The 27,137-nt window shown below is 42.9% G+C and overlaps 1 protein-coding gene across 1 annotated transcript; it reads left to right on the top strand.

The window, feature by feature from the left end:
- Positions 1–550: 550 nt before the first annotated feature.
- CAPN9 (calpain 9) lies at positions 551–27,137 on the top strand. The gene is made up of 20 exons (XM_035108481.2): positions 551–1,103; positions 5,828–5,897; positions 6,544–6,662; positions 7,517–7,650; positions 9,052–9,220; positions 11,187–11,270; positions 12,813–12,898; positions 15,580–15,657; positions 16,294–16,454; positions 17,806–17,963; positions 19,185–19,393; positions 20,268–20,304; positions 20,566–20,646; positions 20,998–21,055; positions 22,055–22,119; positions 23,234–23,302; positions 24,064–24,142; positions 24,864–24,980; positions 26,236–26,294; positions 26,855–27,137. Exons 1-20 carry the CDS (start codon positions 891–893, stop codon positions 26,879–26,881), a joined length of 2,073 nt encoding a protein of 690 aa, XP_034964372.1. The 5' UTR covers positions 551–890; the 3' UTR covers positions 26,882–27,137.

Genomic DNA, 27,137 nt, shown 5'->3' with positions numbered 1-27,137 from the left:
GGAGGGGGAGGAAAGGGAGCGGGGGGTGAACAAAAATTTCTCTTTTGTTATTTGCTTTACCTTAGGATGTTGGTTAGTGCTGTAATGGAATATTTTGTAAGTTTTGTTTTGTTTTGTTTTGAAATTCTAATTCTAATAAAAAAAATTGAAAATATGATTGTGTGTCTGCATTGTGGGCAGCCTTTAACCCAGGAGTATTCAGTATTTTGGACTACACTTCCCATCAGCACCTGCCAGCATGGATGATGGTAATTGTAGTCCATAGCATCTAGAGAGCCCTATATTGGCTAGCTCTAGTTTAATCTATAATGATCTGGTTCACTCTATCATAGGGAGCTGTGAAATTATAGGCAGCTAGATTTTCGTGCCAATTAACATTTCTCTGAGTCAGCGAAGGCAGTGCCTCCACACCCTCCCCTTACCACTCAAACATGGAGAAACTGCCCTGACTTTTCCTTCTGGGTGTAGCAGATTCATGATGCATGGCCAAACACAAGGGTTATCTCTGTGCCACCCATTGCGGTTTCTGAGTTAACATACCTGAGGGAAAGGATCCAGCAAACCGGAACACCTGAAGAAGCCAAACAAGTTCCCTTTTCTGTTTGCTCTCAGGGTGTTCCTTTCTTTTGTTGTTTCTGGTGAATGTGACTGTCAACCTGCCATTCAAACAGGTGCAAAAAAAGGAGGGGCTGCTTGCACAGAAGAAGATTTTCTCTTTCTTTCTCCCACTTCCCTAAAGGTCTGGATCTTCTTGCTTGCCACAAGGTGCAATTGGATCCTATAATCACTCCTTGTTGTTTCGAAGGGCTGGCATTTTTCAGAAGCTGAAAACCTCTCAACTCTTCAGCCCCTCCACCTCAGTTGTACCTGCTACAGGTGGAGTAAGAACAATGCCTTACACTTTCCGGAACTCGAGTCCACGGGCTCCCCCCGCCCCCCAAAGTGCTTCTGCCACTCACTCCACCGGCCAGACCTACAAGGAGCTGAAGCTTGAATGCCAGCAGAGGGGGACACTCTTTGAGGATTGTGACTTCCCAGCCAACGACGCTTCCCTTTTCTACAGTGAGAAGCCTCCTGTCCCCTTTGTGTGGAAGAGGCCTGGGGTGAGTGTGAGTTCTCTTTCCATCAGTCCCTCTCCCATCGTGTAGAATCTTGTGCAAAATGAGACATCTAAGCTTCTATCTACAGAAGACAAGTTTCTCTCCCTCAAGGTTCTAAATAATAGATATAATGGCCCAACATTGTAAGAAATCAATATCGTAGTGTGGCAGCAGCTAAGCTGCCAGGCACCTTTTGGGGAATTGCTAGAAACATTTTTATTCAGGCAATCCTATACAGTCATGTAGCATGCTGACATGTCTTTTAATCTGGTTTCTGGCTTATTGTTGATTTTAATTATTTTTAAATGTTTTAAATAGCTGCTTTTTACTGTTCTGTTTTTTACTGATAATTTCTTGTTTTATGCCCTGGTGGGTTTTTTTACAGCCAAGTGGTATATAGATTTTGGGAAATAAATAAATGAAATAAACATGTTTGGGCACACTAATTGCCTGGGCCAAATTGAGACTCAATTCAGAAAAGATGGAGGTCCTGTTGTGATTGACGGTTCATGCATCTGGATGAATGAAGTTGAAGTTCATTGAAGATGAGGTTACACTCCCCCTAAGCTCAGGTTTTCAGTATGGGAGTGCTTAGTGATCCAGCACTACTGTTGTTGTTGTTTAGTCGTTTAGTCGTGTCCGACTCTTCGTGACCCCATGGACCATAGCACGCCAGGCACTCCTGTCTTGCACTGCCTTCCGCAGTTTGGTCAAACTCATGTTTGTAGCTTCGAGAACACTGTCCAACCATCTCGTCCTCTGTCGTCCCCTTCTCCTAGTGCCCTCCATCTTTCCCAACATCAAGGACTTTTCCAAGGATTCTTCTCTTCTCATGAGGTGGCCAAAGTATTGGAGCCTCAGCTTCACGATCTGTCCTTCCAGTGAGCACTCAGGGCTGATTTCCTTCAGAATGGATAGGTTTGATCTTCTTGCAGTCCATGGGACTCTCAAGAGTCTCCTCCAGCACCATAATTCAAAAGCATCAATTCTTCGGCGATCAGCCTTCTTTATGGTCCAGCTCTCACTTCCATACATCACCTTCATGGATCACTGCCTTGTTGTGGCGAAGGGGCTTAAATAACTTAGAGAAGTTATGTTTTGACCAAACGTGATCCACCTGGAGAACGAGTTGGCAAGCCACTCCAGTATCCCTGCCAAGAAAACTCTATGGACAAAGATCCAGCACTATCTCAAATCATATTTTTTTCCTGTTTTAACTGAGATGTCAGCTGCAACCTTACCTGGATGGAGGTATTTTGGCCGCTATTACCAAAGCACTGAATAACCTATCATGTAGCCCAGAGGACTGCCTTTAAAAATGACCCCCAAATTCCAGTTGGTCTGGAAAACGGCCACAAAACTATCAAGTGAGACTAGTGGATTTGACCTGAGCTTTGGCAACTGATCCAGTTACCAGACTATTTCTCAGTCCAATTTTAAAGTGCCGGTTTTGCCCTTTTAAAGCCCTAAAATCTCAGACCTTCATACTAGCCCACCTTTGCAGTGTTCAAATCCCCAGTCAGCCTGCCCTGGAGCTCACTGGGTAATCTTGAAGCAACCACCACCTCTCAGCCTTGTTGTTTAGTCGTGTCCGACTCTTCGTGACTCTCAGCCTAACCTACTTCAAAGAGTTGTAGAGAGGATAAAACAGGAGATGATAATGGTGTGTCATATCTTGGGCTCCTTGAAGGGAAGTGGATGCAAGTTAAGCCAGAGTATATTTGAAAACATGTTTATGTTTTCTCCTTCTCAGAATGTATGACTTATTCTGAGCATGGTGTATAACACAGAAATGCCTGCGCCTATACTGTACCTTCTGACAGCAAACATGTATTTTGAATCAAAACAAATATATTTCACATTCCACACCTCCCATGGGGGAATCTAAGCTCTGTTCAGTGGATAAATAACTTGTAACCTACATCCTGTTATTCTTTATTCTTCCTTCCCATAGAAAGAATAAGTCAACAAACTTTGATTTGCTGTTTAACGGGGATAAACAAACATCACAAATGCATGATGTGGGGTGCTGCTTTAGCAGAGTCCCCCTTGTAGAATTTCATTTCATAACTTGATTCTAGAAAGTATAACAGATAGAAACTCTCTTTTCCTCCTTTAGAATATAGAATAAGCTTTTAGGAATGCACTTTGTGGAGATCTTCGATCGTGCAGTTGGAATATTTCTCTCCTTTAAGATTTAGGGCCAATGTACATTACTGTTTTTATTTTATTGTATTACGGCAAGGGAAAAATGGATTATACCCCAAGGGTGCAGAAAATTAGACACAAAGGTAAACATTCTGTAGGCTAAGATTTATGATGACATTTCTATTGCTTGACTGTCAGGTTGCAACCCTTCAGAAAAGGCAGGTGTGGCTTCTCTGGCTTCTTGCTTCCTCGCCCTGTTCTCTTTGCCTCCGCCATGAGATCATGTGGTAATAAACCTTCCAAAGTGGGAGGAAGGTAGGCTACAGGACTGAGGAGAAAAATAGCAGGAAAAGCCTTAACCCACCTCATTTCTTGCTGCATCAGGGAAATTAAAAGTGCACTACAAAAATCTCCAGGTAATAAGTTACCTCAGCAGCAGGTTACCTCAGAAATATCCTATTCCCACATGAGCCTTAGTGAGTAGCAGGCTCAAAACAACAAACTCAAAACTAAACAGGGGAACAATCATCACTCTCTCCCCATCCCATTTGTGTCCTCATCTAATCCACAGCTGATCTCCTTTAGGTAGGATGGCCCATGTGCTCCTCACCAGAGCAAAGGTCCCCAAAAAGGCAGTTCAGCATAAAATTTGGATATGCTAATTTAGAAATGAATCCTATGGATCATCAGTGTGGGGAAGAGTGTGGCCAGGTGTGGCTGCTTAGTGGTGCTAACAGTTCATAGCTGTCAAGTTCTCCCTTTTTTTAAGAGAAATTCCCTTATGCTGAATAGGCTTCCTCATGAGAGAAGGGAAAATTTGACAGCTATGTAACACCTTCAAGGCCTCTCCTGTTCTCACTCCTTAGGGAAGGCTTCCTCAAACTCGGCCCTCCAGATGTTTTGAGCCTACAATTCCCATCATCCCTGACCACTGGTTCTGCTAGCTAGAGATCCTGAGAGTTGTAGGCCAAAAACATCTGGAGGGCTGAGTTTGAGGAAGCCTGCCTTAGGGTTGTTTTTTAATTTTTAAACCAGACTGCCAATGGATGCCTCTTTGCCCCTCCTCATAACTAATGGAAGCACGGTATATTATGTCTCAGTAAGCAGATAAATGCAAATGTGTTTATTTTGCATAATTGGATTGAAGAATTCAGCTTTTCCTGGTACAGATTCTGGATTTTTTGTGTGCACAATTTGTTTCCTGCCCCTCTTTTTGTGCATTATATTTTAGGTGGACCACTCCACGGGCTACATGCTGCTGCCTCAAACTCTAGATGCCAGGCTTCAGAAATGCCTATAGGCTTACCTCAGAAATACAGTGCTGCAGGTTCGGTTCCAGATCACTGCAATAAAGTGACTATTGCAATAAAGCAGGACACATATTTATTTATTTTTAAATGTTTCCCAGTGGATATCAAAGTTATGTTTATACTGTACTATATTGTAGTCCAGGCATGTCCAAAGTCCGTTTCGGGGGCCTATTGGTTGGCCCTTTGGTTGGCCCTCATGGCCTTCTTTGGAAAAAGTTTGGACACCACAGTTGTGGTCTATTAAGCCAGGCTCCCTCCATTTCTTGTGGCCAGAAGAGGAGCGGCAGCAGCAGCGGCAGAGGGCTTCCTTCCCCTGGAAGCGGCCAGTCTGCCTGCAGCTGCACCCTCATCCTCCTAAGGAGCATGTCTGCAAAGTGCAATGAAGCGAGTTGTGCCTGTAGAGCAGGTCTAGAGGAATCCCTTCCTTATCCCAATCTTCCTGCACTGCAGTATTCTCTAAGAGCAAGCCTGTGCCTTTGTGCTGCATGGTTCAATTGCAAGCTCTGCACGACCCGGTGTGTTGAACAAGCAGGTGGTGCCGGTGATGACTGGGCTGGTTTGACTTGCCTTTTGTTCTCTTTCATCATGACACACCGGCCTAAGTAATGTTCTCCCCCAGTTGGGCATTGAGCAGCAGGAATGCAGCCAGCCAGGTCACCTGCTCTCTGACATTTCCTTTGAAGCAGGGAAATGCTCTGGGGGAGAAAAAATGCCAGCCTCTGGCTTGATTCAATTTTTAAACTGCCAGTAGCCTGTGTAAAGCTTGCAGCCTCCGTTAATTGCCTTGGCTGCCACCTTTATCCATCTAGCCCACTGTGTAGACATGGTCGACCTTTGTCTCCCCTGCTGGGGAGGAAGGTTCTGCTCCACAAGCACGTTCCTGCATTGGCTCCCTTCCCATGAACTGTTGTATAAAAGTCTTTAATCACTTGCTATGCCTATGCACAAGTGCTAATATGCCCTGTGGTATTCCTAGTGAAGTCTCATAATTCAGGAAATCAACAGCAGTAATTTTCCATTTTCTTTTGGGTCAGACACCAGCAGCACAGGATCTTCATATATTGACAATGATGCCATAATATCATTATGGGACCATAAATCTTCCAGTGCACAATTTAATAAAGGACAGGACTTGGCAGATCTTAATGTCTGCTGTTTGCCCAAGACTCTGGGTCTGTCATTGGGCAGAATAGACACACAGTTGCAGCAATGCACAGCAGAATATATTCCGTTCAGAGCACTTATCTTTTTTTCCCAATATTCTTCAAGGAAATCGTTAAAGACCCACAGTTTATTCTTGGAGGCGCCACAAGAACGGACATTTGTCAAGGGGAACTTGGTGAGTGTTCTTTCCCTCTGAAATTGTAGCTTCCTTGTGCATGGAAACGAGTGTTGATGTGCATATGGTCACGCAGCTAAAGTTCATTGGCTCTACTTTCTCATTTGTGTGGGTCCTTTGCTTCACTTGTGTGCAGTCACATCCAATGATTACTGGTAAATATAGAGAGCAGATTTCAGGCCTGCCCTTTTTCACCCAACATAGTGGAATCCATCATGCATTTGTATGTACAGCACAAAACCTCTACCATGCATCAAATATGATTCCTGGGTAGGACAGCTCACCTTACATACCTGTACTGTATTTGATTCCCTATACCCAGTGTTTTTCTTTTAGTAAAAAAGGTGCTGGTAGTACAGCATACCCTTGAGTACCTCTAGAAAAATACCACTGCCTATATACCATACAACCAATTTTAAAAGAAAATATCTAGATAAACTGAGGTGCTGTTCAAAATAATGCCACACTGATGTGCAACCATAAGAAAAAGCATTGGAAAATTTAATAGCTAAGCAATAAAGGTTTAATGGGAATAATTTAATGGGGAGCTTTGACCTCCACTTTGTAGTTGTGAATTCTAAAGAATTCCTGTTAATTGGAACCAGATGTCAAGAGGAATCAGTGCTTTGTTCTATTTGATTTCCAGGTGACTGTTGGCTATTGGCAGCTATAGCATCTCTTACTCTTAATGAAAACACATTAGCCAGAGTAGTGCCACTCGATCAGGATTTTGGACCAGGCTATGCTGGAATATTTCATTTTCAGGTAAGACAACTATTGCCATACATGTCCAAATGTCCAAGCCGCTCCCACTACCTTTGTGTGATGGCATCGAGCCCAGTTTGGGACAATCACTGCACCAGCTCCTGCTCTTTGCCCGCCTTCCACCTTCCACTCAGACTGTCATGTGCAGCAGTGCCCCCACCACTCTGTAGCCCCACTGGAGGAGAGTTTTAATTGCTCCATTAAGTCAAGACTTGCCATCTGACTGCTCCAAGAAAATCACCGTATTTTTTCGCTCCATAAGACGCACCTAGTTTTTAGAGCAGGAAAACAAGAAAAAAATATTCTGAACCACACCCTCCTCAAATACAAGCGCAAATTCTTACCTGAATAACAGCAGCTTGTATATACTGTATCCCAAGGGAATACATTTCTTTGCATACCTTCAACTGTACATAGATATACATGTCATTTTCAATGCTATACATGTCATGTTCAATGCTATATAAGTCACTTACATTTATAATAATATTGTACTACTTTGGCTATGTGTTTCATAAAATATTGAATTCTTGCATTGCGAAAAACAAAGATTATGGTGAAAAGTGAAAAACATGAATTGCAAAAAAACCTAGAGCTTACAGAACAAAACCGACTTCAGATATGAAATAAGCATTGAAAGAACATATAAGAACAGTTGAAAAATCTAATGCAACAGAAAAGGGAGGGATTCCTCCCCTTACATTTTAGGAGGAAAAAAGTGCATCTTATGGAGCGAAAAATACAGTAAGTGGGTTTCGTTGCTGGGGGGTTTTTTGCTACTGAAAGAAGTACAAATTACTGTGCTGCATATTATTTTACCTTATCAAATCATTCTGTTTACCTTTACCAAACAGTTTTGGCAACACAATGAGTGGCTGGATATTGTCGTTGATGACCGATTGCCCACTTTCAAAGACCGGTTGGTTTTTCTACACTCAGCTGATCACAATGAATTCTGGAGTGCATTGTTGGAAAAAGCTTATGCCAAGTAAGCCATGTGGGTTATGTGATCTAGGTACTGTTCATGGTTTCCTTGGCTTTCATCACCCGCACCTCATTGCTATCTGCACTCTTTTCTCACACTGTCATCTGTGTGGTCTGTGAAATTTGATTGTGAAAACAGATATCGAGGCCTGCTATTTTAGCTCTCTGTGTCATAATGTCTGCTACCACTGCTACGAATCTAAATAATATTAATAACTGAATCATGGTAATAATCTTAAAATGGGGAGTATGCAATAACCTCACCTCCAAATAACCCGGGGAATCATAGTTTACCTCCGATAACACTACAATTTTCAGCATCCTTAATTAAACTACAATTCCCAGGGTTCTTTGAAGAAATGTAATGTGCTTTAAATGTGTGGTATGTAACAGCTGTACTATAAGTAGCTGCAGTGGTGTGCCTTTTGATTTATACTCCAGCCATAGTTTATTCACCTAGTTCATAAATGGCCAACATTTCCAGATGTTGTTTCGGATTACAACTTCCATCCACTCCAGCCAGCACACCATGCTGTCCTAGCTCATGGGTTATTGCATCAAGGCACAATATGCTAGGAACCTCTGCTGCAGAAACCTTTCGAAATATATTGGGCATGTACAATAACTTGGAAATGCTTTGGAAGCAATCTTTGATTTCTGTAAGGCTTCTCTAAGAGACTTTCCTAGTACAGTAGATTATCCCAGTGCTTTTTATCTTAAAAAAATGTTTAGGGGTACTCTCATTTTGACTCAAGAAAATCACCATTTTATAGTTCAAATGGGGGAAAATAAATACAGCAAATGGACAAAAGTACAAAGATTCACAAAATGTTTAGGGGTATGCGTACCCCTGCGTATCCCCCAGAAAAAAAGCACTGGATTATCCCAACCAGCAATGCAGCAATTGAAGTGGTATATAGTATGAATTCCACCCCTATTATCCAAGAGACTTGGACAAGTTCTTGGTCAAATGTACCCTGTGTTCATCATCTGAGGCCCTTCTCAGATGGGAGAGGTCCAGAAGGTGGCAACATGAAAATGGGCCTTTTCTACGGTGGCTCCCGATTTGTGGAATTCTCTCCCCAGGGAGGCTTGCCTGGCACCTTCATTACATATCTTTAGGTACCAGACAAAACCTTTCCTCTATAACCAGGTCTTTGGCCTTTTAGCTTTAGGTTGCATTTTAGAAGTTGGTGGGATGTTTTTAATGTGTTTCTTTTCTCTCTTGGTTTTAATGTTTATATGGGGGGGGGGGGGGTTGTTTGTCCTTTTCTTTGGTTGTAAATCACCTTGGGTTGCCCTGGACAAGATAAAGCAACTAACCAATTTAATAAATAATGTTAATGATGATGATGATAAGTTTTATATATGTATGTGTGTTTGTTTTTTCCCTGGTCTCTGTCAGGTTGAATGGAAGTTATGAAGCTTTAAAAGGTGGAAGCACAATTGAAGCAATGGAAGATTTCACAGGAGGAGTTGGAGAAATGTTTGAAGTTAAAAAAGCTCCAGAAAATTTCTATGACATCTTAAAAAAAGCTCTGAAAAGAGGTTCAATGGTGGGCTGTTCTATTGATGTAAGTAAAATGATAAAGCTGAGTTTCAGGCATTTTATCTGTGTAGATCTCTTTTGTGGCTCTGAACAATTTCTCCAAAGTACTGAGTTCCATGATGCATAATAAAGATGGAATATGCTGTTGATATATCATAGCATCTGCTGGATGCTGCTACAAGGCATAGAATAATAGAACTGTAGAGCTGGAAGGGACTCTGAGGGTCATCTAATCCAAGCCCCTGCAATGCAGGAATCTCAAATTAAGCACCCATGACAGATGGGCATCCAATCTCTACTTTAAAACCTCCAAGGAAGGAGAGTCCACCACATCTTGAGAGAGTCCGTTCTACTGCTGAACAGCTCTTACTGCCAGAAAGTTCTTCCTATTGTTTAGTTGGAACTTGGATCCTGTTTCGTGTAACATGGATCTATTGGTTCAGGTCCTAGCCTTCAGAGCAGCAGAAAACAAGCTTGCTCAAACTTCCATGTGACAGCCCTTAAGATATTTGAAGATGGCTATCATATATGTTGGGACATGGGTGGTGCTGTGGGTTAAACCACAGAGCCTAGGGCTTGCCGATCAGAAGGTCGGCAGTTCGAATCCCTGCGATGGGGTGAGATCCTGTTGCTCGGTCCCTGCTCCTGCCAACCTAGCAGTTCGAAAGCATGTCAAAGTGCAAGTAGATAAATAGGTACCGCTCTGGTGGGAAGGTAAACGGCATTTCCGTGTGCCGCTCTGGTTCGCCAGAAGCAGCTTAGTTATGCTGGCCACATGAACCGGAAGCTGTATGCTGGCTCCCTCAGCCAGTAAAGCGAAATGAGTGCAGCAACTCCAGAGTCGTCCGTGACTGGACCTAACGGTCAGGGTTCCCTTTACCTTTGTCATATACCGTGTTTCTCCAAAAATAAGACACCGTCTTATATTTATTTTTCCTTTTAAAAAAAACGCACGGTGGCTTATTTTCAGGGGATGTCTTTCTTTTTTTATTAAAATGGTACAGTTTAACCTACAAGGTTAAACTGCCTATCACTATGGCTTATTTTCTGGGTATGGCTTATTTTCGGGGTATGGCTTATTTTTGGAGATGTTAATTAGTTAGTTAATTAATTGCACTTAATAAAATCTAAATTTGAGAAAGAGCAGCAGTAACCAAAAATGTGCAAAGTGAACTTACCCATGTCTGCTCGGAAATCCTACAGATTTCAGTGAGACTTTCTCCCAAGTAAGCATCCACACAAGTGTAGCCTAAACCCCATACACCATTCATAGCTAACTCTTCTATGCTAGTCCATCTTCTTAACCCCGTCTATATTTGAAGCCTTTCACCAATACTCATCCGCAATGTGTTGCATTTGGATTCTGCTCTGAAGGAGCTCAGAAGTCTACTTTGACATCACATGAATCCCGTAAGGTAAGCTAAGTGAGAGCTAGCAACCTGGGCAAGATTGGTTCATAGCTGAACAGGGATTTAGATCTCCCACAGCCCAGCCCAACATGCTAGACCCTACACCACACCAGGGACCTCTTCTGGGGATCTACCAAAGCCCTCACGTGTTTGGGAAATGATTTGAGGTCTTACTTGCATTGTCGCTTTGTGGCAAGGATTAACCAGCTTTCTGAATATTTTATATGTTATTACTGTACGTTATATCGTAGGATTTTGTATTTCACGTTCCTTACCTGTAGCTGTTTCCAACTAAATCACTGCACACGCAGAATGACTTCTGCAAGCACAACAGAACATCTTCCCTTCTCCTCCTTCAAATCTGCTCTGGGGTTCCCCCAAAAAAAATTGGGGGCAGGGAGAGGGGGAAAGGGAGAGGTGGTTTCGTTCTGCTTGCTGAAGTTGTTCCACATACAAAATGTTTTCTTTGGATACAACCCCTCGCTTCACAGGTGGTCACTCACTCTTTCATATACGTGTGAATAAATACATGATGTTACCTCAATAAGACTAGTATTTTGAACCTATATTTCTATGCTTTAGACCAGCAGCGCAGCTGAGTCAGAAGCTCGTACACCCTACGGACTTATAAAAGGTCATGCCTATTCAGTAACTGGTATTGATGAGGTACGTGGCTTTTCTGTTGTGATTTTTCTTGCTGTGAAGAGGACGGAACCTATTTTTATTTAAAGGGGAGGAGAGGTTGGCTTTGGAAACCAAGACTGTTTATCCTGTGCTCAGAGATAGTTGTAATATGCAGTAATATGATTTTCAATTGCTGGGGTACTGTTTTAGTTGGCTTCACACAGCGTGGGCAATTCATGCCCATTATTGGGAATCTCTCCAAAAAAGAGGGACCCAACTTTATGTTCAGGTCTAAAGTACCACCAGGGGCTTAGTGATTTGCTTTGTGAAGAGAATGTCATCCAGATTAATTGAGTTGTTGTTGTTGTTTAGTCGTTTAGTCGTGTCCGACTCTTCGTGACCCCATGGACCATAGCACGCCAGGCACTCCTGTCTTGCACTGCCTCCCGCAGTTTGGTCAAACTCATGTTCGTAGCTTTGAGAACACTGTCCAACCATCTCATCCTCTGTCGTCCCCTTCTCCTTGTGCCCTCCATCTTTCCCAACATCAGGGTCTTTTCTAGGGAGTCTTCTCTTCTCATGAGGTGGCCAAAGCATTGGAGCCTCAGCTTCACGATCTGTCCTTCCAGTGAGCACTCAGGGCTGATTTCCTTCAGAATGGATAGGTTTGATCTTCTTGCAGTCCATGGGACTCTCAAGAGTCTCCTCCAGCACCATTAATTGAGTTACTCGCCATTATAAAGAAAAACTGCTTCTTAGTTTAAGATGTCAGGATGAATGTGGATGATTAGATTCTCCATAGGCTAAAATTCTCAAAATAGATGCTTTATAACATGGATGGGGAACCCTTTTCAACCTAGAGGCCACATTCCCTTCCAGGGACCACTTGCCAATGATGAGCAGGGCAGAGGTAACGGATGACAGAATAACAAATGCACATTTCGCCTTTGTACAGTAGACTAATTTTTACACATACACAAACCCATCTCTATCTTCCATCCAGATAAGCAAAAGTGATAATTAGAGTTGAAGTACATATTCTAGCTGGATAAAAACACTCTGTGTACAAAGCTGAGCTAGTAAGCAGTGTGCTCTGAGGACAGGGATGTAGTTTCAAGATAGTTCTGGCTGCCAGAAATGAGGGCCTTGAAGGCTGCATTCAGCCATTCAGCTTGGGGTTTCCCACTCTGCTTTATAATCCTACTAAATTCAGTTGAACTTATTATGGTAGTTTGGGAAGCTTTTAATGTTTGAAGTTTTGTTATGTTCCTTTATATTTTGTTGGAAGCTGCCCAAAGTGGCTGGGGCAACCCAGTCAGATGGGAGGGGTACAAGAAAGTTGTTGTTATATTAAGTCAAGGTAGCCAGGGTATGCTCTAGATTCTAGAATGTTTTTTGGACTGTAGTTCCTATCAGCCTGAGCCAGCAAAGCCAATGGATGATGGGAGTTGTAGTCTAACCATATGTGCAGGGCATTGTCCTGGCTGTCCTTGGATTAAGCATGTGAGTCTTTCTTCTTCTTCTTCTTTTTGCACTGGAAAACTGTTCTATATTCTTTCTCTTTCTTGCTTCCGTTCTCACTAGGTGGACTATCAGGGCCGGAAGGTGAAGCTCATTCGAGTTAGGAACCCATGGGGTCAAGTGGAATGGAATGGCCCGTGGAGTGACAAGTTAGTATATTCAGTGTTCCAATAACTTTTAACATACACACGTTCTGCAAACAGGGGGTGGGGGAACAGTTATTGAAAACACAACACGCTCATGGGATGATAAGCCATTCTCAGAACACCCACTGAAATAAATGGAGTGCATTTACCTAATTCAATTGATTTCATTGATATCACCCATTATTTAGCAGCTGACATTTTGGATGACAAAGTAAAGTACAGGCACTGTAGCGGAATATGCAATGGCTAAGCATCAGTGGTGTGATAAAATATCTTTTTTTTTTTAAACATAATTTTTATTGATTTTACAAATTACAAAAGATGGTACATACATATACACCTTTTCCACCTTCTTCCCACCCCCCTCCATGGGTCCTTCCCTGCCACAGAAGTATCCCACGCAGGTGAACAGTCAGAAGTGGTCCATTTTATGATTGGGTTTCTGTCCTCCTCCCCCTCCCCTGCCCCCGAAGCCCCCCCCTGCCACCAGGGAGCTCCAGTGAACCAGGGCAGTACGCAGGAGTTCATCCATCCAACCATCTATTGTCATACCAAAAAAAAAGAAAATACAAAAAGAGAAAAAGAGAAAAAAGAGAAGAAAAAAAAAGACAAAAAGGAAAAAAGACAAAAAAAAATTCATCATAATTGTTAAATTCATAATTGTTAAACCATATTTTGTGGGCTTCCCCACCCTCCCCCCTTCCCCGGTTTTCCTCCCTTATTTATCATCTTCAACAGTTTCATAGTTCATATTTTATAACATACACCTTTATATCTTGTACCACTTTTAAACTAACTATTATCATTTTCGCCTATTGTCCAATCACTGAGAAATCAAACTCCCATTTTTTCTTCCCGTGCCTAATTTTTACCCCTCTATAGGCCTCCATATTTTCACCTTTTTCCAGAATCAATTCACTTTTTAAACCTATAATTATTCCCAAACTAACCTTACACCCCCCCGAGTACTGGCTCCACCCCACCAATCCAGCAAGTTCCATAGTCAGCAGTCCAGTTATAGTCCTATTAACCCATCCTTACAATCACAACTTCACTTTCCCTTCACCCCACCCCCTGTTTACAGTCTTTTGCCATCCAGGCCTCCATATCAGACCCCTGAGCTTCTTCTCTTCTCTGCTTAATTTTTCCTTCTTCCCTGTGGTCATTCTGGAGTTCCAGTAAGTCCAATCGTGCCCCCCTCGAAGGGGAGGCACTCCATCCAACTTTTTGTAGAGTAAAATCATCATTTTTTTCGTGATGGGCTTCATTTTGTGTTAAGTCATCACAGTCCTCATCATTGTCATTCTCACATTCGTCTTCTTCAGTTTCAAAAGCTTCATCTTCTAAGAAATCATATTCTGCCATCATCATCTGGAATTGTTGCTGTAACACTTGCCGTTGTGTCTCCTCTTGACATAGTTCTATTCTTGCTTCCCACATTAAGGTCAAAACAGTCCGCTGAAACTCAGGCGGGTACCTTTTTGTTGACATAGTTCAGTCCTGTCAAGGTCAAAACTTGTCACATGGGGTGGAATATAATCGCAGTCTATTTTCTCGACTCCATTTTAACAAGCTGGCTGCATTCTTAAAAATAAAGTTCGAACTCACATTTCAAAAGTATATAAACCAAAAAAGAATTTCCAAAAAGTCCAGAGATAAAGATAGAAATAGAATTTAACTATAAATCCTGATCAACTCACTGGATTGTCTGGGCTGCCGGCTCCCGAGGAACAGAAAGGTCTTTCTTAGTCTTAACTTCTTTCTGCAGGGCAATCACAACCACAGTCTCTCTCCCCTTTTACCCTGCATTTAGGGGAGATTCTCTTTGATGCCTTTGAGGAATCCTTTTAAGTTGAAATCTTCTGTTTACGGCTTCGGGTTTCTGTTTACTGTCTCTTATGTTACCGTAGGGGGGGGGGTGGCTTCCTCTTTTCCCCTCTCTCCCAGGTCCAAATTGTTGCCTTAATTTACATTCCAAAGAATCCAAATTACTCACAGTCTATTCATTTGCTGAATGTTCTTTGAAGAATTGGCCACCTCCACTTCCCAGACTCGCAGCTTCGCACTCTCAGAGCAGCAATGTCAGCCTGTCCGCCGCGGTTCACCTCCTCGCTCTCGGGGGCTTAAACAAAGCCGATCCGGGGAGGAGAGAGCCCGCTTTTGGCGCCGCCAGGCAAAATCTGTCCCCAAAAAGCTCGATTTGGGGCTTTTAAGGAGGTTTCGCTTCGCTGGAACGATTAGTGGTGTGATAAAATATCCACGAGTGAATGGCCAAGGTCAGGAAATAGCTTCAGCATTAATAGAGATGGACAAAGCAATCCTAAGTAAGGGCTGAAAGGTGCAGAGTGAGACATTCACTGCTGCATCCAAGCCCCTGCCAGCCAGAGCAGAAGGTAAGGATCAGGTCCTTCTCTGAGAGCTCAACCTACTCAGTTGATCTGTCTAGCCAAGCTGGAGCCAACGACCCTAAAGATGCCCCTTTCAAAAGCACATTCAAAGCACATTAAGGTTGCTGGGAACTGTTGCTCTGTGAGGGGGAAACTACAGTTCCCAGGATCCTTGAAATGCGCTTGAAATGTGTGTTTCATGCACCTTGAATGTATGATGTGAACATGCCCTAGAGTTTGGCATGCACAGTACTCTGTGAGCACCAGCAGGCTGATGGCTATCTCCTTCTCTTCAAGTTCTCCTGAATGGCGTTCCATCAGCCCATCTGAGAAAAGACGTTTGTATCAGACAGCACTAGATGATGGAGAGTTCTGGTAAGTGAATATACTGATTGTCAGGGGATTGTTGCGGCTACTCTTGAGCTCCAGTCTGCTCTGTCTTTAAGAGCTTTATTGTGCATACTATTTACAGTGCAGAGACATCAGAAAACATGACTGCCTTGTCTGATTCAGAACCCGGCAATGGCGCTTGTCTGCTTTTGTGCCAGCATAATAGTCTGGGAACCCCAAAACGCCGCCCCCTTGCCCTACGTCTGGGTGCATGACCCAATGTGGGCGCCGGAAGGGGCTGCGTTCCTTCTCCCGTCCTTCCTCCTCTGGCCATCTGGGTCGGTGCCGAGGCTCTGATACGTCTTGGAGCCCCCTCTCCATTCCGCTCCATTCCTCATTCCCTCCTCCTGACCCGCTGCTTGCGCTGTCACTGGGTGAAGTGCTGGTCAGGATGACTGGGGGAGAGTCCCTGTAGGGAGTCCCCCTGACACTGATTAAAGTGATAAATGCATTGAAGCAAGAGCAAACCTTTTTCGTGGTTACTTGGCCCTCCTCACATCTCAACAAACACATGAGGGGAGGCAGCGACACACAAGCCCTCGCCCTGAGCATGCAATCTTTAGCATGTTGATATCCTTCACAGTCATTCATAGTATGACCTCTCTTTCTCCTCTTATATAGGATGAAGTTTGATGATTTCCAGTCTCATTTCGACAAAGTCGAGATCTGCAACCTGACGCCTGATGCCCTTGAAGATAATGCAGCACATAAATGGGAGGTGATAGTCCACCAAGGCAGCTGGGTCAGGGGGGCCACTGCTGGAGGCTGCAGAAACTTCATAGGTGTGCATCTGAAATTTCTTGCCACGTTTTTGTACTCCGTGGGAAGACCTTGCTTCTTACCCATCCTTCTTCATCATTGTTCGATCAGTGAGGCCCAACTCCTCATAAGCTTAAATAAATGCTCAGCTCCATAAATACTTATGGATGCCACTGTTTCTATTTGACATTGGAAACTTCAGAGTATCATCATCATTATTAAGAGGATACAGCTTGTCAAAGCTAAGCTGAGCCAACAGTGTGCATTTCCTTCCTTGGAATTCCCCTGTTGACAGCAGCAGGGCATGTGACAGGGCAGTAGTCTACTAGGTTGGGTGCACTGTTTAACTGGGCAATGGTGATCCTACTGGTGCACAAACCCTGGCCTCGCCACCATTGCCACCACACAGGTAAGTAGCAGCAATGGCGGTGTTGAGAGGGCAGCTCTGCCCTACCACAACCGCCACTACTGCCCAGTGATGACTAATTGATTTTCAGACTCAAAACTGTTGACTCAACTCAGAAGGGAGCTGTCAGTTCCAAGCTTTTGTAGATTGTATGGAAAGAAATATGGTGGGTTCATCAAGATGCTAGTCCACAGTACACACAGTGTCTGCAGGCTCCGCTGCTGGCCTTCATGAAAAGCAGGAGGGATGAGCTCTCCTTAATAGTCCAAGTGATGCCCTAAAGGTAAAGGGACCCCTGACCATTAGGTCCAGTCGTGACCGACTCTGGGGTTGCGCGCTCATCTCGCATTATCGGCCGAGGGAGCCGGCGTATAGCGTCCAGGTCATGTGGCCAGCATGACAAAGCCGCTTCTGGCAAACCAGAGCAGCACATGGAAACGCCGTTTACCTTCCCGCTATAGCGGTTCCTATTTATCTACTTGCATTTTGACGTGCTTTCGAACTGCTAGGTTGGCAGGAGCTGGGACCAAGCAACGGGAGCTCACCCCGTCGCAGGGATTCGAACCGCCGACCTTCTGATCAGCAAGCCCTAGGCTCAGTGGTTTAGCCCACAGCGCCACCTGGGTCCCAAGTGATGCCCTACTGGTAGTGAAAATAACTGATCTGTTTTATCAGGGGAAGATATTTTATCATTAGGTTCTTTCAGAGGAGGGAATTGTGAATAATTAATGGCATTTTCCAGATTAACATTGCTATGCATATTTCCAGCATATTTTATAACAATGTGCCTGAAGCAGACACGGCAATGTTGAAATATGCTTTTGTGACTAAACATAAACATAATGATTTTAATAAACAGCCATAGTTTAGAATGCTCTCTCTCTCTCTCTCTCCATACTAGAAAAATGGGAACATACATTTTCTCTCACTCCGTTTGTTTTTCCATTCTTTTTCTCTCTAATTTCCAGAAACGTTTTGGACAAATCCACAGATCAAGCTCCAGCTGACAGAAAAAGATGATGGTCAAAATGAATGCACATTTATAGCCGCTCTAATGCAAAAAGACCGCCGTAAACTCAGGAAGCAGGGAGCTGACATGCTAACCATAGGTTATGCCATCTATGAGGTATTTTCCTCTCCAGCAATGTGATGGTTCACCCTGGAGGGGGCCAAAATGAACACCTGACACAAGACACATCTTTGATGTGGTGGGAGTCCCTGAGCCTTTCCCCTCACCTTTTGAGGTGACTTGCAGCTGAGTCGCTTCATCACTATATGTTGTGTGTGCGTTTCTTAATTCTATCAATGTGTTTCATTGTTTTTTCAATTATTGCTGTCAGTCCTGTGTGTTTGATAGCTGCAGGTGCTAACTTTCTTCCTTGCTGCACTGGCACTGCACTACCGAGATAGGAAGCCCCTCAGAAATGTGGGTGGGGAGCTTTCTGAAAAACTCTGGCTGTGTGAATGCTCTTTGCCCTGGTACAGGAAAAGCATTCCCTTCTTTAATTTTCCCAGTTGTGAAAAAGAATGGCATATAGTGGCCATTCAGAAGAAGATAATTTATGCAGCATAAAGTTAATACATAGTATGAAGGTTAAGTTCATATCCCTTTGGGTCATTAAGAGCTGCACACTTCAGCTGTTGTGGAAAGAATGATAGAAATTAATTCGGGGTGGGTGGGTGTGAATCTGCCTTTTTGCCCCCTTGAGCTCCTCCCTGGAGGAAAGGCAGGGTATAGGTGCAATAAATAATAATAAAACAATGTGTAGCAGTCTCCTATTTAACTTTGAAATGTATAGTTCAGGATTCAACTAAGTCGTCATGTGCATGGAATGAGATATGCTCATGCAGTGGGTCTTTTCCTGCCTCTCCTCACTCCCCCCCCCACAAGTCTGCCCTAGAGAGTTGGGAGAACCCCCAGAACATGTTTAGAGGATTCTTACCGTAGGGAGAGGAGAGGGAGGGGAAACTCTTTACACAAGCTGACCTTGTTCCCCATGCATATATCCCACTTAGTATAACACTGAAGATCCACACTTGGTATTCATTTTGCTATATAAATGTATGGCAATACACAAAGGCTGAAAGGAAAGGGCAGTAGACCAGTGTCAGAATCTGGAATTTGCATTCTAATGGGTGTGACTTTGTGCTTCAAACATGAAAGAGACCACAGGAGGGGAGAGTGCTCTCACTCAAGCCCTGCTTACAGGCTTGGCCACAGGGAGAACAGGATGCTGAACTAGATGGTCCATTGGCCTGATCCAGCAGGGTCTCCTTATGTTATTATGCTGTTATATCTGCCAAGCTAACAGATGAATAATGGGGTCAATCTGAAATCCAATCGCAGAGCCCCAGTAACGACGAACAGTTGACGAAGGATTTTTTCCGCTATCACGCATCCAAGGCCAGGAGCAAAACCTACATCAACTTAAGGGAAGTCTCTGACCGATTTGCGCTGCCACCTGGGGATTACGTTGTTGTCCCTACCACGTTTGAGCCACACCAGGAGGCTGATTTCTGCCTGAGGATTTTTTCTGAGAAGAAAGCTGTCACAAAGTAAGTACGACTGCCAAGTATTGCATCCATCTGATGGAAAAATTCCAAGTTCAAGTTTACATTTGCAACCAGCTCCTGCTAAACATTTGTAGTGGAGCTTCATGTGTCTGTGAGTGGGTTGGTGATTGGGCCATAATCCCCAGCTTCCTTTTTTTTAAGAGTAAGTTGCTAGAACCTGGGACATGAACCAATGTGTACAGAAGATCGCTTCCTCAGGAGGCACTTCAGTGCATTCAGAAAGAAAATTGTGAGCCTGGGCATCGGCCCTTATTCCTGCCCTCGCCCCGCCCCCAGCCCCCAGCCCATTGGGATGGGGGTGGGGCGATAGCCACCCTGTGGCCAAGGTGGGTGGCACCCTGGTCCCAGGAAGCCCCACGCTAGGTCGCAAACCCCGCCCACCTCTTGGAGGGTGTGAGCGGTAATTCCCATTAAGTCACTCCCAGCTTTCTACATTCTTACATTACTGAAGCAGTGTGTAATGGAGGTACACACTGGAGGAGGAAGAGGAGTGCAGGGGGAGCGCACCGCGCCAGACAGCACGATCCCGGCAGGGTGCCATTGCGGCTGCCCACCCCCGCCTGCACTGGGTGCCACGCCCCCACAGATGGACACCCCCCCATGATGCTCACCACGCCCCTGCGGGTGGCACACCACGCCCCCAGGATGCGCACCAGCCCCGGCCTTGCCTGCTCTCCGCCCCCCAGTGCTGGAGCATGAAGCTCCGCCACTGGACCTACAATCACTCTTTCCTCATAATGTAAGAACTGGGTATGAGGTACACTTACATTGTACATAGTACACCATCTCTGATTATTGTTTTTTTATAATGTTCCAAATAGAAAATCATATAAAACTTTGCATTTGTTTCTCACAGGGAGATGGATGGAAATGTTGACATTGATCTGCCAGAGGTATGTCACCACATTTAAATTAATAATTGGGCCAATCTCCATACTCAAAAGGTATTACTTTGTACTAAGGTTACTCGTGATTGTTTTGTTGCATCCGAGATCATGGCAACACGAGGTGAAAATAAATAAAAACTGAGTCCATCAAACCCAATGTTAACAACTTGCCTCTTTTTCCAAGGTGCAACCCCAAAGGCAGTAAGCAGAAGCATTAAAATCGGTCATTGTTGTTTTTATCCAATAATAATCTTTGGGTTGTTTTAGCTTCCTGAACCATCTCCACCCCAAGAAGAAACAGAAGAAGAGAAGCAATTCCGGACATTGTTCCAACAGATTGCAGGAGAGGTAACAACATCCAAACAAAAAAATCATATTCAAGCAGAACTCTGGATGATCAGGAGGGCTCAGTTCAGTGGCAGAACACCACATTTTGTATGCAAAGGCTCCACGCTCAATCCCTGGTGTTTCTAGATAGGGCTGAGAAAGACCCTTGTCTAGAACCCTGCAGATCTGCTGTGAGTGTGTATACACAATAATCAGCTAGATCCCCAATCGGCTAATTTGGCATAAATTTCTGTGTTCCTAATTTGGACTGCATTGTCCTGTTTCAGAGCAGACTTCCATGAATGCACCTTACAAGTAGATTGCATTTTAAACCCGCAAACCTGCCAACTGCCTTCATTTCTTCCACTGTAGGACATGGAGATCAGCGCTGAGGAACTTGAATATGTTTTGAATGCCGTACTGAAAAAAAGTAAGTGCTGTCATAGCCCAATTGGCAAATGATTTCTTATGTCGCTTAGTGAAACTGTGATGGGAAGTCCTGTACAGTGTGCACAAGAGGTTTATATTAGGCAAAAGGAAAGGGACATGGTTCAGTCAGTAGGATATCTGCTTTGCATGTAGAAGGTGCCAGGTTCAATCCTTGGCATCTCCGGTTAGGGCTAGGAGATAAGTGCATCTGAAATCCTGGAGAGCATCTTAAGTCCTTAAGAAATGGAAGGAAGAGAGGGTCCCAACTAAGGAAGAATGGATAACCAAGATGATGGACTATGCCAAAATGGCAAATATGACCATGAAGATCAGGCACCAAGATGACAAGAATTTTAGCAAAGAGTGGGGAAAATTTATAGAGTACCTTAAAGTTCACTGTAGATATTTAAAAACGTTAGCAGGATTGTTATAACACTTATAATGTGATAAGACTGAAGTTTAAAAAGGAAATAAAATGAATTTGAAAAATGTAATTAGATGCAAATGTAATTAGAAAAAAATAGATAAATGTTGGAAACCAGGGGTGGCTGGGTGGGGAGTCTGTGAATTCAAGTAATTTCAGATGTAAAAAATTGAAAATGATTTATATAAGAATACTGTTAAACAATGAAAAATTTAGGAAATCCTGGAGAGCATCTGCCAATCAGTATAGAAGGCTAGGTTACAGTACCACCAAAATGCAGCTCTACATAAGGAAACTCCATACGTTCACCTTTCTGCTTAGTAACCATACATTTAAATCACATGACTTCTCCCCCAAAATCCTGGAAACTGTAGTTTCACCCTCATAGAGCTACAATTCCCAACACCCTTAAAAAACTATGATCCATGGGATTCTTTGGGGGAAGCCATGTGCGTTAAATGTGCTTTCCACGTACAGTGTGGATCTGCATCCTTTTAGCCTTGAGTGGCAGAGCAGGGCTGTACAACAGTGAATTTGATGTTATGTATTTTTATGATGGTGATGATTCTCTTGCAGCAAATAACATCAAATTCAAGAAAGTAACTCTCCTCTCGTGTAGAAACATCATTTCCCTAATGGATGTATCCTTTAAAATCGAGTGTGGGAATTTCCTCAGGTGAAACTGATACAAAGCTTTATAATAATCTCTACAAGATTCCGCTTTCTCCAATATATAAAAAGGTGTTGATGTGCATTGGAGGAAAACTTAAGCAGGGCATGTCTTTGGAAGTCCTAAGGACTTTGCAGCTTTTCTTATAAAAATTATAGAAATGAATTTTAACAAAACTGCATTCATGAAAGTACTGTATCTTCAAGAGCACTGGAATATTTGTGATTCAGACCCAGCCCAGGTTTTTTTTAATTGTTTGGCATCTCCAAACATTTCCCTTCTACCATAATATCATTTACAAGTAGGATTGGTTGGTTGCTTACTTAAATAACTCAGGACAAGGGGAAGCATGGTTCTGTTGTGTGTTTTCATTCACTGAATTATTTGAAGACTTGGAGAGGGCATAGGTGACACTGTATTGCATTATATTGTTGCACGCCACCTCAATCTCCAAGCAGTGTGAGATACCAGGGGTTCTAGGTGCTTGCCCAGGGTTAATGTCTCCTTTGGAATGAGGGACAGCGGAGACTGTGGTGTCTTTATGATATATGGTTTATTTACACATATGTACAGCCAGCCTGAGCCTACGATGGAGGGGCTCACGGCAGCAACACCCCACTAAAGTATTGCTTCTTCCATAGCCTGCAGCCTGCCCACTTCTAGCTCACAAAAAGCAACTCTCAACTCTGCCCTTTGCCTTTCTAACTACCAGCTCTGGTACAAAGCTACCGTACTTCCTTTGTTACCTTAATGATCCATGACCTCACCAGGAAGCTAGCCTAGCTATTCCAGGAATTGAATCTGGGCTGTATCCAGGAATTAGAAGGGGGCTCAAGCATACAGCCTACACCCTACCCCAACACATAACAATATGTTAGCAACAGGGCCTGTCCAGGCTGATGGTTTTGTGCATGTGTTTTCTGCAGCATGTCCTTGTTGCAGTAATAGTGCTCTGCAGCAGTTAAAGCTGATAGGACAAGGCTGTTAGTTCAAAATGTTTAACTGCATGAATAAAGTAATAAATGTAGGCTGGTTTTGATATTTGACACAACTAGTGTTGTTTTCCTTAATGTGGACTGCATCAGGCCAGCGGAAATGGGAAACTCGAATTCAACGAGTTCAAAATTTTCTGGGACAAACTGAAGAAGTGGATTGTAAGTTAATATAGAGTCTTAGTTTTCTCAGTTGTTTTGTTAGGCATTTTTGAAGTAACTACAAAGCAATTTTAAAGACCCATAAAACTTTCATATTAAATCAGTGCTCCTAAAAATAAAAAAGCTGTTTCTAGGAAACATTCTTTGTTTGTTTTTGTGCCAAACCGCAAAAAAGTTTACAGGAAACATTAGCAATATTTTTTTAAACTTGAGCAAAAAGAGGATTTTTTTAAAGGTAATAAATGTCAGAACAAATGTTCCTCAGAAGGAGGCCAAGCAAAATAAATCTTTAGCAAAATACATTGCTTGAATGTAATATATTGCTGTTGGAGCATGTAAGATGAAAGTGCTGATTCATGATGAGGAGAAAACACTGGTGTCCTGCCAAATGCTCCGAAAAAAATGGCCTACCCCTTTTTTCATGTAAAATCTCAGTGGCCATTTTGGGTGCTGTCATGTCGTGTGATCTTGGGCCACACTCTAGCCCTGAAAAGGTGTGTTTTTGAGGCTAGAGCATGGTGCAGGTTACGTGATGTGCCCAGGAGCATGTCCCAGTTTTGGATCTGAAAAAGTTGGACAGTATACAATCAGCAACAAATGAATTTTTAAATAGCTAGTCAGAACACACAGGCTGATGAAGCCCAAATATAAACGAGCATTTGGATGTCTTCTCAGAAGTTTTGAAACAATTAAGTAACCCATCAACCCTTCCTTTCTCAGTGGGCTTACAAATAGTTTTCTCTTTTTCTTCGTTTTTTCAGGGTATTTTCCTTCATTTTGACTCTGACCACTCCGGCACCATGTCTTCCTATGAACTTCGTCTGGCTTTGAAAGCAGCAGGTACCATTTTTTTCTCCAAGGCTGGCCTTGGCAGTAGGTGAACTTAGGTGGCAGGAGAGGCTTGGAGAGCAGGAGAAACTGTGTCGCTGGCAGGGAGCCCAGACAGTGAGTGAGCAGCAGCCTTTCAAGACCATCCTCACTGAGAGACAAATTAGATGTGACGTGAAAGATTCCTTATTAGATCATCTATTAAAAGCAGGCATACAGCCCAAAGTGGCACTTGGGAAGAGAGTATGCCCCATGATTTCAGTGGGGCTTACTCCCAGGAAAATGAATATAGGGCTGTAGGCTCAGGGTTTTTTGTACTCTTCCTTTGAACAAGTTCCTTGCTCAGAATAAATCAAGTAAATAAGATTGAGCTGGAATCAGGATTCCAATGGAAATTCTGACCAGGACTGGCTTGCTGAGATCAAAGATTAAAAGAAGTGATTATGATGACTGGTTAAAGTAACAGTTAGTTATATATGGAATGACAGGGAATCATAAAAGGCATTAAAATCTACGTTTTCAGAACTCCAGATTTACTTTCCCCCTGTTTCACCCAATCAATTCTTTACAATCATGAAGGCTGGAAGCTTATTTAAAAACTAAAGCCACAGTTCTCAGGATGCATAGATCCTGCTGCGTCCTATACTTAGTCTTGGATGCTTTCAAATTGCTTGCTGGAAGAGTGGCAGTTGTGGTGAGTTATTAAAGAAGCTCAAATTTCTCTTTCCTGAAGGGTTTCAGCTCAATAATTATCTACTGCAGTTGATGGTTCTGAGGTACTCTGATGATCAATACCAGATTGAATTTGATGACTTCTTAAACTGCCTCATTCGCCTGGAAAATGCAAGCCGTGAGTATCTTCTTTTTTAATCTTTATTTGTTCTCTTTGAAAGCTTTTAAATTCCCATGGACATGTGATAGACACAATAGGTGGGTTTCCAACATCTAACTGCTTTCACAGTTTTGGTTTTGCAGCTGTTCATTTCCTACAAGTGTTCTACAATTGGATTTGCTATCCTGCTTCATAATTACGACACTATTAGTTTGAAAGCACATTTACATTGTGTCTTAGTGCCATAATGAGCTGAAAGGGCAAGTGCTCTACTAAGCAGCCATGTTTGGCACTGTTGCAGTAAGCAAGAGACATTTGATGAACGCCAATAATGACTGGTCTTTCTTAAGATCTGAAGAGTTGCAGGGAAAATGACAGAAAATTCTGACATTTCCCAGTAAAGCTGAAGGTCAATTTAGTACTTTCAGTAAATGCTTGAATGTCACTTTTATTTCTGTCACGTATTAGTAAACGACACTTTATCATGTCATTGGTACAAATGTGAGGTGGTGGGAAGCCTCAGTTACATTAATATTTCTGACATTACCCATTGGGCCTCCTAAAACTAACCTGTAAATGTCAGCATTCACCATGTTTCTGACATTTTTATGTAAGACCCTGATCATATTGGCAAGGTGTTTTGGGGGGATGGCCCAGGGGGGTCTCAGCCCCAGATATTTTTTGCTTGGCTCCCAATCTATAGCCCCTTTCCTCCTTTCATATATTTAACATTGGTGGGGTTTTTAGATTATTGTTATTATTATTTAACTGTGCTCACATAATGCACTACAAAACACAGTGCGAATGAAACTATACCCACCTGTCATCTTAATTTGCCCAGGGACACTTCTTTTTGTTTTAATATATACAAAAGAGCAGCTCTTGCTAATAAGTCATGGGGGGGGGCGTAGGAGGCTCAATCCACATACTGTACAGTGAACTGAGCCCAGGAAATTCTTTTGATAGTCCATATTAAGCCCTAACAGCCAGAGGTTGTTTTTCCCCTCTGAAAGTTAGGGCATTTATACATACAAAATGTGCATATGCTAATATATGCAAATTTGCATCTTGGCCCCAAAGCTTGCATCCAATTAAGTTTTGCAGAGTAGGCCCATTGAAATTAAAGGATCTAACTTTAATTTCACTAATTTCAGTGGGTTTACTCTAAGTATGAGTACCACTAGATACCTCAGGCCATTTACCTAGCATTGTCCCCACATACTGATATGAATCAGATCAAAATCACGTGTTGATTGTTTCCCCCCCCCCCCAGGAGTATTCCAAGCACTAAGTGTGAAAAACAGAGACTTCATTAACCTGAATATAAGTGATGTAAGTACCCAAGATCCTAAAGCTCAAATGTCCTTAAGTAAAAAGTGTAGAGAGTAACTATTTGAATGCAGGATTCCCCATTTGATTCTTCACTTTTCAATTCTCTTTTCTTCTTCCACTTTTTTTATGGGCACATTTTACTACTGGTATAAGCAAATGAAAACTCAATGAAGGGTCTCCACTGCATAATTTTTTGACCTGAGAATGTCTCTCCAAGACTATGACCCTCAATGTTTTAATAGTTTAAAACCAAACAAGTGACAGAATATGGGGAGGGCTCCCATTTCCCTTAAGCTAAAATAACCACCAGATTTTAGATCCATACCTCTGTTCCAGAGGGACCTGTATTTCTGGCGTTCTGGGAAGTTCTCGTCTTACACATATTACTTTAGGATCTCCTTTATCATCCTGTTTGACCACAGTGCCTCCTCCACAAGACATACATACTTTTTGGTCTCCACCAATTCAGAATACGAAGAGGCTGATCAGATTTATGGCCCTAGAACCCTGACAAATTGGATATTTCAACGGCAATGTTTGGTCTTTCTTTCTCCTGTTAGTTTATCAACTTGACAATGAACATCTGAAGACATCCAATCTGGGTTTCTGCCAGCGTTCAAAGTGCCTCTCAAAATAAGTTTGGAATGTTCCTCCCATGGTTGAAAACATCACAGAATTCCTGCATCTTCTACCCTTTTTTATACTGGCCTTGATCCCAACACTACCAGAACTGCTTTGAAGCCATTTTGGCATAAAAGGGGTGTAAAGTACCTGTAATAAAGATAAGTATTTAACTTGTGTGGTTATGTATATATACTGCACAGTAAGTATGGGTATGTTTTG

The sequence above is a fragment of the Zootoca vivipara genome, chromosome 3 (assembly GCF_963506605.1).
Source record: "Zootoca vivipara chromosome 3, rZooViv1.1, whole genome shotgun sequence".
NCBI classification, from domain to species: domain Eukaryota; kingdom Metazoa; phylum Chordata; class Lepidosauria; order Squamata; family Lacertidae; genus Zootoca; species Zootoca vivipara.
The sequence above is the reverse complement of the archived record's forward strand: the minus strand, read 5'-3'. Positions and strand labels throughout refer to the sequence as shown.